This window comes from Oncorhynchus mykiss, chromosome 14 (genome assembly GCF_057628025.1).
Source record: "Oncorhynchus mykiss isolate SJ-2025 chromosome 14, ASM5762802v1, whole genome shotgun sequence".
In the NCBI taxonomy this organism is placed as follows: domain Eukaryota; kingdom Metazoa; phylum Chordata; class Actinopteri; order Salmoniformes; family Salmonidae; genus Oncorhynchus; species Oncorhynchus mykiss.
This window is the reverse complement of record NC_143035.1, coordinates 13507721-13522860: the sequence shown is the minus strand read 5'-3', so window position 1 is coordinate 13522860 and position 15140 is coordinate 13507721. Positions and strand designations below refer to the sequence as shown.

At 41.1% G+C, this 15140-nt stretch overlaps 1 protein-coding gene across 2 annotated transcripts; it reads right to left on the bottom strand.

Moving 5' to 3' along the window:
• Window positions 1–9596: 9596 nt before the first annotated feature.
• LOC110488838 (uncharacterized) lies at window positions 9597–14561 on the bottom strand. Of its 2 annotated transcripts, none has more exons than XM_021561260.3 (2): window positions 14316–14561; window positions 9597–11790 (listed from the first exon to the last, which is right to left on the bottom strand). In XM_021561260.3, the coding sequence occupies exon 2, from the start codon at window positions 11006–11008 to the stop codon at window positions 9836–9838; it is 1173 nt and encodes a 390-aa protein (XP_021416935.3). In that variant the 5' UTR covers window positions 11009–11790; window positions 14316–14561; the 3' UTR covers window positions 9597–9835. The 2 variants fall into 2 exon arrangements, with proteins under 2 accessions (XP_021416935.3, XP_021416934.3); XM_021561259.3 differs by having other exon boundaries at window positions 14231–14453.
• Window positions 14562–15140: the final 579 nt, after the last annotated feature.

Sequence of the window (15140 nt, the reverse complement as noted above, 5' to 3'; positions counted from 1 at the left end):
AAGATGTTCAAATGTTCATAGATGACCAGCAGGGTCAAATAACAATAATCACAGTGGTTGTCGAGGGTGCAACAGGTCAGCACCTCAGGAGTGAATGTCAGTTGACTTTTCATAGCTGATCATTATATGTTATGTATGGTATGTATTAATGTGTGGATGTCCATCATCCATTTTGTATGATATGTTACGAGTTGCAAATTGTTGTGGCTAACATTAGCTAGCTCTAGGGGTTCGGGCTATGGGTTAAGGTTAGGGTTGAGGTTAAGAGTTAGGTTAAAGGGTTAGGGGAAGGGTTAGCTAAAAGGGTTAAGGTTAAGGTTTGGGGAAGGGTTAGCTAACATGCTAAGTAGTTGCAGTAGCTAAAAAGTAGTAAGTAGTTGAAAAGTTGCTAATTAGCTACTTGCTAATTAGCCCAACCTTTGGTTTGCTACACACTTGCGTTATACTTGAGTAATGTAGGGTGGTTCATTTTTCCACCGAAATGAATGTTGCAATGGGACAGTTGTCTTGTTTTTATTGCATGTGTTTTATTGGGCAATTTTGTCTGGGTGTAAGGATGTACTGTATGTTTGCATTTAATATGACTGCAGTAAAATGCAATTGCCAGTCATCAGTCAACACAGAAAAGCATTATTTAGGCTATGTGCTATTCAAGAGAGTCTTTGAGATCTCAGAGGAGAAAACTGACTAAATAGTAATAAGCTGCACAGGGTTGAAATAAACTCACCAGACAATTTATTAGGTGCACCCATGATATATTTAACCATGACTGATGGTTAGCTGTCGATTGGTCTGCCGGCGTACATACGACAGCTCCGATGAGCCTCTCCCTGCAGATTGTTGTCCAGGATTGTTGTCCCTGCAGATTGTTGTTCTCCCTCAGGTGTTGCAAGATGTAGATGGACACCCCTCAGGGGGTCAAATGGGTTATAAAAAGACACTAGTCAGTGGTCCATTCATGACTTAGGATATAGAAAAGTACTGTCATGAGTTTATAGCATGAAAATCAGTGTCCGCTGAACACGAGCTCCCTATAGCACCCTTAGGACAAAGATGTGTTCTAGTCATCCAAGACTATTTCACTTAGAATGTGCTGTAACTGTTGCTTACTGTATCTTAGAGGCATTTTTATTAATGTCACTGCACCCCCTCCTATTGAGAAGTTACCGTCCTTCACCTTCCCTGTTGTAAAACTACGCTCTGGTTAAATGAGGCCCATGGGTCAGGGACAGCCCTCATACAATCAGTGCCACCCGGTGTGCGACAGAGCTCAAAACCAAAATGCTGCCTGAGTAACATCTCTGGTCGATTAAGGGTACGCTGGTCCTCCACAGGACTGTTAGAGTAATACGGTTGTGTTTTTCACAGTGTGAGTACTGTGGAAAGTGTAGTGTGAACACCATGTCTTTAAAAGTACAGGTAGATCAAAAGTAGGTTCTACAGCTGCACCATCGAGAGCATTCTGACTGGTTGCATCACTGCCTGGTATGGCAACTGCTCAGTCTCCGACCGCAAGGCACGACAGCGGATAGTGGGTACGGTATATCACTGGGGCCAAGCTTCCTGCCATCCAGGACCTCTATACCAGGCGGTGTCAGAGGAAGGCCCTAAAAATTGTCAAAGACTCCACCCAACCTAGTCATAGACTGTTCTCGCTGCTACTGCACGGCAAGGGGTACCATGAACGCCGAGTCGAGGTCCAAAAGGCTTCTTAACAGCTTCTACCCCCAAACCATAAGACAGCTAGTCAAAGGGCTAATCAACAGCTACTCTCTGTTTATAATCTATGTATAGTCACTTTAACTCTGGCTACAGTTGAAGCCGGAAGTCTACATACACTTAGGTTGGAGTCATTAAAACTCGTTTTTCAACAACTCCACACATTTCTTGTTAACAAACTATAGTATTGGCAAGTCGGTTAGGACATCTACTTTGTGCATGACACAAGTCATTTTTTCAACAATTGTTTACAGACAGATTATTTCACTGTATCACAATTCCAGTGGGTCAGAAGTTTACATACAGTGGGGCAAAAAAGTATTTAGTCAGCCACAAGTGCAAGTTCTCCCACTTAAAAAGATGAGGCCTGTAATTTTCATCAACTATGACAGACAAAATGAGAAAAAAAATCCAGGAATTCACATTGTAGGATTTTTTATGAATTTATTTGCAAATTATGGTGGAAAATAAGTATTGGGCAATTGTGCGTCGCCCCACGGACCTCCCGATCGCGGCTGGTTACGACAGAGCCTGGGCGCGAACCCAGAGTCTCTGATGGCACAGCTGGCGCTGCAGTACAGCGCCCTTAACCACTGCGCCACCCGGGAGGCCACAGGCTTCTAATGTTAACATGCATGAAACCAAGGCTTTTACAGTTACAGAATTAACAAATGGGGAGTGGGAGTGGAGCTAGGCACTGCAGGACCTGGATTAACCTCTACATCACCAGAGGAACAGAGTAGAAGTAGTATAAGGGTACAGCTAAAGGCTAAAAGAACTGGTCGTCTAGTACGTTCGGAACAGAGAGTAAAAGGAGCAGGTTTCTGGGAACAATAGCATAGATTCAAGGCATAGTGTACAGACAAAGGTAAGGTAGGATGTGAGTACATCGGAGGTAAACCTAGGCATTGAGTAATGATGAGAGAGATATATTCTCTAGAGACGTTTAAACCTGGTGATGTCATCGCATATGTATGAGGTGGAACAACATGGTTGGTTAAGGCATATTGAGCAGGGCTAGAGGCTCTACAGTGAAATAAGACAGTAATCACTAACCAGGACAGTAATGGATGAGGCATATTGATATTAAAGAGAGGCATGCGTAGCCAAATGAACATATGGTTCCATTGAGTGGTTGGGCTGGCTGGGGACACGACAAGTCAGATAGTTAGCAGGTCGGTGCTAACAAGCTAGCAATTAGTAGGCCGGGGCTAACAAGCTAGCAGTTAGCATGTTTGGATCTGTGTTGGAATGTATCTGTAGCAGAACAGCAATCCTCAGATGCTAAAATGTACAGAACTTCTGATCAAATTCCTGAGATTTGTAAACATACATTCTACACTGAAGTGAAGACTCTTCGAACACCCAAAACCCTCCTGTTGTCCCCCGAGCCCGTGTGTGTGTACAATGTGTGTGTGTGTGTGTGTGTGTGTGTATGTGTGTGCGTATAGAGTACCACAGTATGAGTCCTAATACCCATAAAACCTAGTGGTCAAACAGGGAAATGGTTCCAATCGTTTTTCTACCATTCCTTTTTCCCTTAGGAGATTTTAGAAACACTTAAAATAAGGACTGTGTTCGTGTAGCCTTACTCTGGCATGATGTTTTGACAACCGTGTAAATCTCTCTAGGACAAGGTGACTTTAATCAATATATGCGCCTGTATTTCCCACCTGCAAAATTAAATGCTATTAGCTGCTAATGTGGCTATCATAAAGAACTACAAATACCATGATGATCTGGACGAGACTGCTGAATCGAGGCAAAGGTAAGAATCTCTGGATTAACTATCTAATCTTAGCTAAATTTAGTAAAGGATTCATTAGGAAAAAAATTACATTGACAATTCTGTGAATGGTCTTGTGAAAGGTTTAAATTGAAACAAGATCTGTTGGCAAAGGTGTCAGCTAGAGATGATGTGCAGGAGATTGCAGGGATTTGTAGTCTTGCATGTCTACTTTGATACTAATTAGCATTTTCGAATCTGAGAGCAAATAGAGCCAAATATATTGATAAAGGTCACCTTGTCCTAGAGAAATTTAGACAGTTTTCAAAACTTCACGCCAGAGTAAGCCTGCACAAAACACGACCCTTACTTTAAGTGTTTCTACATTTTCCTGTTTGACCGCTAGGTTTTATGGGTATTATGACACCTCCACTGTGGGGCTCTCTGTGTGTGTGTGGCATTAGTTAACAGGCAAATTCAATCATACATTTAATAAACTGCAAAACCGGAGCCCATTCTATACATACATAGTAATCTTTTCCACAGTAGTCCCAGCCATAACTACAGTAGATCACCAGTTTTCTTTATCCCAACCCTCAGTTTCTCTCAGTCCATCCCACCTATTTCTGCAGACCACAGTAGCGGTGTGTGGGTAAAATCACCAGGGAAGCCAAGCCCCCACCCAAAACCATATTACAACCTGTGTTGTGATTATTGCGTTGTTTGCTCTATAACATGTTAGTTCATATTCCTTTACACCATGATATATAGGCCTAAGGCCGATACAATAAGAAAACTCGGTGGCAGAATATATTCAACAACACATTTGTTTCATTACAAAACCGGAGAGCATCATCTGTCCGGTGAAGTCCACATAATATATTGCATGTCACAAGCAGTTACATGACCTGCAGCATGGTCAATCAAGTTAATGTTTCCGACAATTTCGGACTACTAAACAACTATTGATTTAGAACCACGGAGTTACCGCAAGTCGCAAAGAAAGCAGGAACTGCCTCCACTATTCCAGCACCATTTCAAATTCAACATCATCTAATCACCTATGCTTAGTCTAATAGTGACAACTAAAAGATACCAAAAACTATTTAGTCCAATCAACGTAAACTAAATATGTGGCTGTCCATTGTACAGATTACTGTGTGCGTGTGTGTGTGTGTGTATGTGTGTGTGCGTGCGTGCAAGTAGAAAAAAGATGTCGACTCACCATGCATGTAGAGAAACGTTAATGGCATTCTCCTCTTTCATGTTGTCTAAATGGTCTATGACCATGTTTGTTGTCCTTGGCTACCTGGCTAAAATGCTTGCTAGGTAGCCAAACTTCCTTTCATGGGCAACGATGAGCCAGGCCAGCTAGTTAACATTAACATACAACATCTAGGTACATATTGAACTTCTATCCTCTCAGGCCAGGGGCACAACAATGTATGAGTTAATGGTAGGATCAGAATCGCTGTTATAATCATTGGTCGGGAAGGAGAATTAGGTAAAACCACAAGTCCAAATCCCTCTCCATCCATGGCTCATTTAGGAAGGGACAGTCTTAATAACTAGCCAGCCACCGGAGGACAACAACAAAATGAGATGCATCAATTTTCTGTCAATGACATTTAGATTCTGATGTGAAGTCATTGGTCTAAAGCCAAATCCAAACTGGCTTCTATTGACTGTTTTTTTTTTTTTGGTGCCCCAGGACCATTCACAGCTGACCTCACTCAGCTTAGCTCAATGCTGATTAGCTATTATTATTTAAAAAATATCAAGGGAGGCCAAATGCTCACTGGCTTTCCTTACATTCAATGCTATGCTATGGGCTGCAACAATGTCATACTATTTTTGACAGGATAGCATCAGAAAATATTTTTGAGAAGAGTATTATATTGTTGATTGATTGACTTTGTATTTCCAAATCTCCCAATAGTGCTATTTGTAGGGTTCATTTCCAATTAATGTTGTGATTTTTCAACCATTCTTGGGCAATACAGACCCAGTGCCAGGATAAAGTGACTAAGGGGGCAGTTGAAATCGGCGAGGAGACAACATTTTGGGAAGGTTCTTGCATTGGAATTATATTGAAATCTGCTTATACAGTGCATTCGGAAAGTATTCAGACCCCTTCCCCTTTTCCACATTGTGCTACATTACAGACTTATTCTAAAATGTATTAAATAAATAAAATCCTCAATCTACACACATTACCCCATAATTCCAAAGCAAAAACAGTTGTTTTGATATTTTTGCAAATGTATATATATATTTATTTTTAAACATAAATACTTTATTCACATAAATCAAGGGGACTGAATACTTTCCATCCCTACTGCCTTTGATCTGGCGGACTCACTAAACACAAATTATTTGTTTGTAAATTATGTCCAAGTGTTGGAGTGTGCCCCTGACCATCACTAAATAAAAAAAACAAGAATATTATGCCATCTGGTTGGCTTTATATAAGGAATGTGAAATGATTTATAGTTTTACTTTTCATACTTAAGTATGTTTTTAGCAATTACATATTTAAAACCAAATACTTTTAGACTTTTACTTAAGTAGTATTTCACTGGGTGAATTTTCTATTCATGTATCTTTACTTTTACTCAAGTGTGACAATTGGGTACTTTTCCCACCACTACACACATGCAGCTAACAAAACTAGATGTAAATGTCTGCTCTATCTAAAACTGATTGCAGCATTACCGCAAAAACTGGAGGAGGAGAGTGGGAGAAGCTAAAAGGAGCGCGTCTGCATTAAACACCAACATTTGATTTAAAAAATAAACACATTTAAAAAAGTATCCAGTTCCAATTTAGGACCAACAAATTGACACCTGAGCCATACAGGTTACAAAGTAATTGGGAGATTTCGATGTGCCGATTCCATTGCACAACTGATATACAAAACAACGCCGGATTCAAAACTTTGACATTTTCTATTTAAATGAGAAAACAAAATCCTTGCAACCAATAGAACGTTATGTATATGAGGGATACAACCATCCTAGCTCTGCAGATTTTGCTGCGAAGAGACAGAATCATTAGATCACTTGTTTTGGTACTGCCCATACGTAGCTTGTTTTTGGTCGCAGGTTCAGGAATGGCTGGAAAATCACAACATTTACCTAACGCAAACTCTGCAAATAGCACTTCTGGGTGACTTGAGAAGCCAAAGTAATTTGATCAATAATATAATAATACTCTTAATCTACCATTTGTAGAAATTATGGGAATAGAAATGTTCAGAACTTCTGTGAAACATCACAGCACAGTTAAAAAATATATGGAAGTAGAAGTTAAAACTGAACGGCTTCAGAGCTAGATGGGAGGGGTTGAGGGGAGCTGAAGAGTGGGACAAAAAATAAAATATAATTTCCGGTAATGTAAAAGGTATCTTGTCCTTAAAATGTATTTATTGTTTATAAGCTGTATTGTTGTCCATTCGTTTACTCCAATTAGGGAGGGATGTTAGGGTTATGGGAAAATAATAAAAGGAAAATCAAATATATATTTACTAAAAAATATATGGGGGATTGGGCATGATACGGACAATTACATTGATAGCAGCCACAATCTATCTGCAGAATTACAGCTGGTCTACCAGTAAAAAAGACAAAAAGAAACAGAATAGAGCTAAGCACAGTCAAAATCCTAGAGGAAAACCTGGTTCAATCTGCTTTCCAACAGACAGTGGGAGCTGAATTCACCTTTCAGCAGGACAATAACCTAAAACAATATAACCTAAGGCCAAATATACACTGGATTTGCTTACCAATATGACATTGAATGTTCCTGAGTGGTGTAGTTACAGTTTTGACTTAAATCGGCTTGAAAATCTATGGCAGCACTTGAAAATGGCTGTCTGGCAATGATAAACAAACAACTCAATAGAGCTCGAGGAATTATGTACAAACATTTTACAATCCAGGTGTACAAAGCTCTTAGAGACTTACCCAGAAAACTCACAGCTGTCACCTCTGCCTTTGAGGTGAATCTAACATGTATTGACTCAGGGGTCATTTTCAATTTATTTGCAAAAATGCCATTAAGGGTTATTGTGCGTAGATGGTTGAGAAAAAAAATCAATTTAAGAAATGTTGTATTCAGGCTGTAACACAAAATGTTGAATAAGGGGCATTAATACCTTCTGAAGGCACTGTAGCTGACGTTAGCTAGCCCAAGTGGTTTTTGCTTATCTAGCAGCTGACCAGTAGGCCAAGTATTGTCTCTTCGAGCAATGTTTTAAAGAGTTTGAGCTGCTCTTAAATCAACCTCTTGACAGAGTAGAAACAGTACACGTCTGCCACCTACTGGCATTAACAGAGAATGCAGCCTGTTTCCAAATGACTTTATTTATTTCCACAGGATCCTCTTATTAACAAAACCTGTCAACATGACAGATGGTCTGTCTATATGTGAAGTATTTTAAGGGTCGAACCAACAAATATCATAACAGCGAGAAGCTTTACAGGGTTTATGTATCGTAGAACAGGATGTGGTAATCACGGCTGATATTCTATCAGCAAACAGTATTGCACAGCACGATCAGCACCCCACTAGATAAACAGTATCTGGTAAATACAGTATAACTGAGTTAAAGCACATGCCTTATGCGGCCTATTTAATTGCCTTACCTAATCTTACCTCATTTGCACTCACTGTATATAGATTTTTTCCTATTGTGTTATTGATTGTACGTTTGTTTATTCCATGTGTAACTCTGTGTTGTTGTATGTGTCGCATACTCTGTGTTGTTGTATGTGTTGCTTTGCTTTATCTTGGCCAGGTCGCAGTTGCAACTTGTTCTCAACTATTAATTAATTAATTAAAATAATAATAAAATATCAGTAATGGCAAGGAGAAAATATCAGATAATCAAATCAAATCAAATTGTATTTGTCACATACACATGGTTAGCAGATGTTAATGCGAGTGTAGCGAAATGCTTGTGCTTCTAGTTCCGACAATGCAGTAATAACCAACAAGTAATCTAACTAACAATTCCAAAACTACTGTCTTATACACAGTGTAAGGGGATAAAGAATATGTACATAAGGATATATGAATGAGTGATGGTACAGAGCAGCATAGGCAAGATACAGTAGATGGTATCGAGTACAGTATATACATATGAGATGAGTATGTAAAAAAGTGGCATAGTTAAAGTGGCTAGTGATACATGTATTACATAAGGATACAGTCGATGATATAGAGTGCAGTATATACGTATGCATATGAGATGAATAATGTAGGGTAAGTAACATTATATAAGGTAGCATTGTTTAAAGTGGCTAGTGATATATTTACATCATTTCCCATCAATTCCCATTATTAAAGTGGCTGGAGTTGAGTCAGTGTCAGTGTGTTGGCAGCAGCCACTCAATGTTAGTGGTGGCTGTTTAACAGTCTGATGGCCTTGAGATAGAAGCTGTTTTTCAGTCTCTCGGTCCTGATGGCCAGTACTGAAGAGCTCAGTGACCTTCATAGGATTCCACCTTTCCAACAAGTCAGTTTGTTAAATTTCCACCCTGCTAGAACTGCCACGGTCAACTGTAAGTGCTGTTATTGTGAAGTGGAAACGTCTAGGAGCAACAACGGCTCAGCCGCAAAGTGGTAGGCCACACAAACTTACAGAACGGGACCGCCGAGTGCTGAAGCGCCTAGCATGTAAAAATTGTCTGTCAATAACTGTGCTTCCAACGATTCTGTGCTTCCAACTTTGTGGCTACAGTTTGAGGAAGGCCCTTTCCTGCTTCAGCATGACAATACCCCCGTACACAAAGTGAGGTCTATAGAGAAATGGTTTGTCGAGATCGGCGTGGAAGAACTTGATTGGCCTGCACAGAGCCCTGACCTCAACTCCATCAAACACCTTTGGGATAAATTGGAACGACGACTGTGAGCCAGGCCTAATTGCCCGACACCAGCGCCCGACCTCACTAACGCTCTTGTGGCTAAATGGAAGCAAGTCCCTGCAGCAATGTTCCAACATCTAATGGAAAGCCTTCCCAAAAGAGTAGAGGCTTTTACAGCAGCAAAGGGGGGACCAACTCCATATTGATGCCAAGGATTTTGGAATGAGATATTCGACGAGCAGCCGTCCACATACTTTTGCAAACCAATAAAGCATTACAGTAAATTGTGTGGACCATCAAAGTTTAGTATAGATTCAAAGGAATGATCGTGAAGGCAACATATCCATTTTCAGAATGGGCGCCACTATAAAGCCAAAACAGTATTTTTATCATGGCATGACAGGAAAAAACATCCTGCAACATCACAAGAGAAACTACTAGGCAACAGTCCAGCCTTGCCTGATCTTCAATATTTATATTATGTGTTACACACATTAAGTCACAACACCTAAAAACTCAGGTATCATTGTTCATCCTCCTGTTCAATCATTTGCTCTAAAGACCCATGCTTTCTGCCTATGTGATCATCCAGGTACTTGCGACGGGTGAAGCAGCTGCCGCACGCTTTGCACTCGTGTGGCTTCTCTCCAGTGTGCGTGCGCCGGTGCGCGTTGAGAATACTGATCTGGGTGAAGCTCTTGGCACAGTCCTCACACTTGTATGGCCTCTCCCCAGTGTGTATTCTCATGTGGACTTTGAGGTAATTTGGGTTGACAAAGCTCTTCTTACACGCTGTGCACTTAGTCTTCTCTTGCTCTGCCAGATTTGGCCCCTCACTACCCGACACGTGCAGCTTCAGATGCATCCGCAGGGAGTCCGGCCGATTGAAGGCCATGGCGCAGTGTTCGCAGTTGAATGGTTTCTCTCCGGTGTGAATCATCTTGTGACGGTCCAAGTGAGACTTCTGGATGAAATGTTTCCCACACACATTGCACAGGTGTGGCCTCTTTTCCTTGTCCGTGTGGGAGTACAGGTGGCGTTTGAGGTACGTGAAGTGGGTAAACTGTTGACCACAATCATTGCATATGAAGTCCTTTGTCCCCTTGTGGTGAACCTGCATGTTGTGAATCTTCAGGGTGTTTTTGCTGCCGTAGTCTTTGCCACACTCTTCACAGTGGTAAGGCTTCTCCCCTGTGTGACGCTGAAGGTGCCTACCCAGAGCATCCCTGTTAGGCAGGACCTTTTCACAGAAACTGCAAATATGAAGTATTTTCACCCTTTTCTTTTTCTCTATAGGTGGTCTAAATCTTACTCTTGGTGCCTTCAAACCCGTGGCACCTTGCTTTTTGCCTTTGTTTTTAACAGTGACATTTTCAGAGTCAGAATCTAACTTCACGGTCTTCATGCTCTTGGGTCCTCTTTCTCTCTTTGCAGGTAACACCTCCTGTTCTGTCTCCTCCTCTGGATGGTCAGAGCGGTGCCACTTCTCTGCACCTAAGCCTTTAGGCTCCGTCTGGGAGTCTTGGTCACTCTCCTCACAGAGGTTCTTAGACTGCGTCTCAGCATCTTGGTCACTCTCTTCTTCATGTAAGTCCTTAGGCAGAGTCTTGGAAACATGTTTGCCTGATTCACCATCACTCTCTGCATCGCTGGCCTTCTTCGAAGGACTCTTGGAGCTCTTCTTTCTGGATTTCATCAACCTCCTCTGTCTTTTTCTGAGGGTAGTGTCTTCAGCTGCAGCATGTCCTTCCGTCTCAAAGTGGTCACTTTCATCTTCCGTCACGTCTTCAGAGGGAGTCCTCGTTCTTATCTTTTTAGACTTGCTAACTTTTTTTCTAATGGGAGTCTCTTCAGCCTGTTCTACCAACTCATAATGTTCACTCTCAGCTTTGTCCTCGGCATGAGGCTTAGTTATTTTGGGGGGGTTGTTCTGTTTCCACCTCTTTGAAGCAGACGCCACTTCAGTCTCCCCCTCCACAACTACCTCCACCTCAGGCTCAGACACAGTATTATATGATTCAGCCTCTGCTTCAAATACATTGAAGTCACTACATTGCCTGCTCCTTTTTCTGGGGGAAGCCACCACAGTTGGTTTGTCTGACAAGTTGTCATTATCCTCCTCCTTACAGTGAGTATTAGTCTTATTATTTTTTGAGTTGCTGTGCCCTTTCTTTCTTTGTGTGCTCTTCTCTGGCTGCTTGCCAGATTCTGTCCCAGAACAGTCATCATAATCCTTTGTGTGAGACTTGGTTCTTGTCTTTTTTGAGCTGCTTATTGTGGTCCTCCTTTTTGGTGGGGAGGCCTCCTTGTCGCTCTCCTCCCCAGACCCAGACACAGGAGAAAAGCCCCTCTCTTCTTCTGTCAGGTGTTTAGAATGCGTCCTGGGACTTTGCCACCTGGAGTTTCTCTGGGGAGTTCTCAGCTGCCTCTCTGACCTTAGAGTGGGTGCCTGTTCTTCTTCATGATAGGCAGCCGGTTCTGCGGGAAAAAGAGGAGCGGGGTTTTATACATTTTTGAAAGAGCACAATTTTTAAAAATAATTCCCATATAAGGCCCAATTTGTTTTTTTTTCCACCTAGGCAAGACATACAATGACGGCCTACCACAGCCAAACCCGGACAATGCAGGGCCAATTGCGCGCCACCCTATGAGACTCCCAATCACGGCCGGATGTGATGCAGCCTGGATACGAACCAGGTACTGCAGTGACACCTCTTGCACTGAGATGCGTGTTCATTGCACCCATTCTGCTGCAAAACATTTCTTAAACGGAAGCAAACGAAACGGGGATGGACCTACCTGAATTTGTCCAACATTGTAAAAATGTTTCTCAACAGAATCGAATGAATATGCCCCAGATGTGTGTGCTGGGAATCAAAATTATTATTTCTCAGAAGCCTCCTGCTGCAGATTATGCCCAATTGCGCCACGTCGTCTGTGTGGTCTACAAACCTCAAAGCGCATGCGTCTCAGATGGTATTTTTCCATCTGAAAAGGTATGTGTGCTCGCAACCTGTTGACATTTGTTAGTTTCTTGTATTGTGTGAGTCGGTAGCTTTGTTTCAGGGCGTCAGTGTGCTACGAACATACCAGTCGGCGCACTAGCTCTGGTCCAGGATGTTATGTTAACCACTGTTGCTTGTGCACCTAGCTAGTACACACTAGCTAGTACACACTACCTACCTAGTAGACACGCTAGCTAATACAAACTACCTACCTAGCAGACACGCTAGCTAATACAAACTACCTACCTAGCAGACACTCTAGCTAGTACAAACTACCTACCTAGCACACACTCTAGCTAGTACAAACTACCTACCTAGCACACACTCTAGCTAGTACAAACTAGCACCATTCGACATCCTGTCTTATCCCGTATGTCTCACAGTGTCTGTGGCGTGAGAAGGTATCTGCTGGAACCACACCGTATAGAGCTCCCCAGCTTGTAGTCTTAAAAAACAGAAATGAGTTACCTCTGGTTCTTTCCTATGGGGGAAATTAAAATGGGGGAAAAAATTGGGTTTTGGGATAAATGCCAAAAATAAGGTCTGAAGTTAACACAGGCTTGGAGATCTTATATGCTTTGTTCTATGAGATAATATTAGTCAGTTAACGTTACCTTCATGAATTATGAAGCCTTTGTGAGCTTTTTATTACATAAATGCGTCACAATTAATTTAAAGTGACATTAGCTGACGAACATGATGTCATTGAACCAGACATATACGATCTCCTAAACCTGTGTTTACCACAGACCATATTTTTATTTAAAAGAAGGCCTGTGTTCCATGTAGGCTTACACTGGCATAACGTTTTGATAACCGCATAAATCTTTCTAGGACAAGTTGACTTTTATCAATATAGTTGCCTGTATTTACCCCCCAAAAATGAAATGCTAATTTGCTGCTAATGTGACTATCATAAAGAACAACAAATGCCTTGATGATCTGGACGAGACTACCGAATCGAGGCAAAGTTAAGAATCTCGGATTAACTATCTAATGTTAGCTGAATGTAGTCATTATTCAATTTGCTACTTTTCTTTAAATTGAAAATTCGGTGACTGTTTTGTGCAAGTTTTAAATTGACAATACCTGTTAGCAAAGGTGTAAGTGCTTGCAGGGATTTGTAGTCTTTGATGCTAATTAGCATTTTCGAATCAGCGTAAATAGTGCCAAATATAGTGATAAAAGTCACCTAGTCGAGAGAGATTTACATGGTTATCAAAACGTCACGCTTGTGTAAGCCTACACGAAACACAGCCCTTATTTTATGTGTTTCTAAAAATCCCCTATGTGAAAAATGATTGGAAACATTTTCGTGTTTGACCACTAGGTTTTATGAGTATTATGGCACATCCACTGTGGGGCTCTATTGTTATCTCTCAGCCTTTGCTGCTTCAGTGCTGTTCTGTCCCACTGGGTTGTCACACTAGTTACTACAGCCACAAAGTCATATACCCCGACTTTTTCTACGATTTTTATTCTTAAAAATATGTGACTTTAAACCCAACTTTAACCACATGCCTAATTCTATCCTTAAATTAAGACCAAAAAGCTCATTTTTGTTTATGTATTTTTACGATACACTCAATTTGACGTTGTGGCTGTGGTAACTAGTGGAAACAATCCAGACGTCAATTAAACGTATATTCCAAGTTGGTCCAACGTCATTTGACGTGGAAACAACGTTGATTCAACCAGTGTGTGCCCAGTGGCATCAGACATTGCTAATTAGGTCGCGATGCTTGACCCCTAGACGATGCACGTTTAAAACTATACTTGCAGAACTTGTGAATGACTATGCTAGCTATAGATGCTAGCTAACACTACCGCCTTGGCTGAAACATAAAGCAGCAAATAGCTAGCTGGTGACGTTAACATTTTGCTATGTGTTGATACATTAGCATGCCACCTACTTCTTTTCGACATCCATGTTCCAGATTTATGTGAAAGAGCGTTTCCAATATCGTTAAGGTATAATTTCATAAACGTCCACTCTACCTGCTCACTATCGCCCATTGTTGACAACTAGCTAGCAGATTAGCTACAAGAAAAAATGAAAGCAGCAAAATACAGTACATAATACCGCGACGTCAATGAATAGCGACTGGGGACCGCTTGGAGTTTCCACTAGCTACCACAGCGATAAAGTCAGAATTGGCTATATTGTACGAATTCATGAGAACAAAAAGGATATTTTGGTCTTAATTTAAAGTTAGGGTTAGGCATAAGGTTAGCAGTGTGCTTAAAGTTAGTTTTAAAATAAATGTTTAAGAAGATAAACTGTGGACATAGGCGGGGTTTGTGACTTTGTGGGTGAGGTAACAAGTGACGACCCTCCACTTGTGAGCAGTTTACCGCAGCCTTGTGTTGAGGTGGTACGTGAAAGGTCTCCAGCCTAGCAGTGGTGGGAAAAGTACTCAGTCGACATACTTGAGTAAAAGTAAAGATAGCGTAATAGAAAATGACTCAAGTAAAAGTGAAAGTCACCCAGTAAAATACTACATCAGTAAAAGTATTTGGTTTTAAATATGTTAAAGTATCAAAAGGAAATGTAATTGCTCAAATGTACTTAAGTATCAAAAGTAAAAGTACAAATCATTTCAACGGCATCATTTTCTCGTTTTTTTTATTGACGGATAGCAGGGGCACACTCCAACACTCAGACATATTTATAAACAAAGCATTTGTGTTTAGTGAGTCCGCCAGATCAAAAGCAGTAGGGATCACCAGGGATGTTTTCTTGATAATTGAGTGAATTGGACCGTTTTCCTGTCAAAATGTAACGAGTAATTTTGGGTGTCAGGGAAAATGTAGAGTAAAAAG

Excerpts from the sequence above, each read along its gene's own strand:
- LOC110488838 (XM_021561259.3), bottom strand. The coding sequence starts at position 14,333 with ATGGGCGATAGTGAGCAGGTAGAGTGGACGTTTATGAAATTATACCTT. Across the intron at positions 11,791-14,230 it reads AACATGGATGTCGAAAAGAA|AACCGGCTGCCTATCATGAA; the intron begins GTAGGTGGCATG and ends TTTTTCCCGCAG.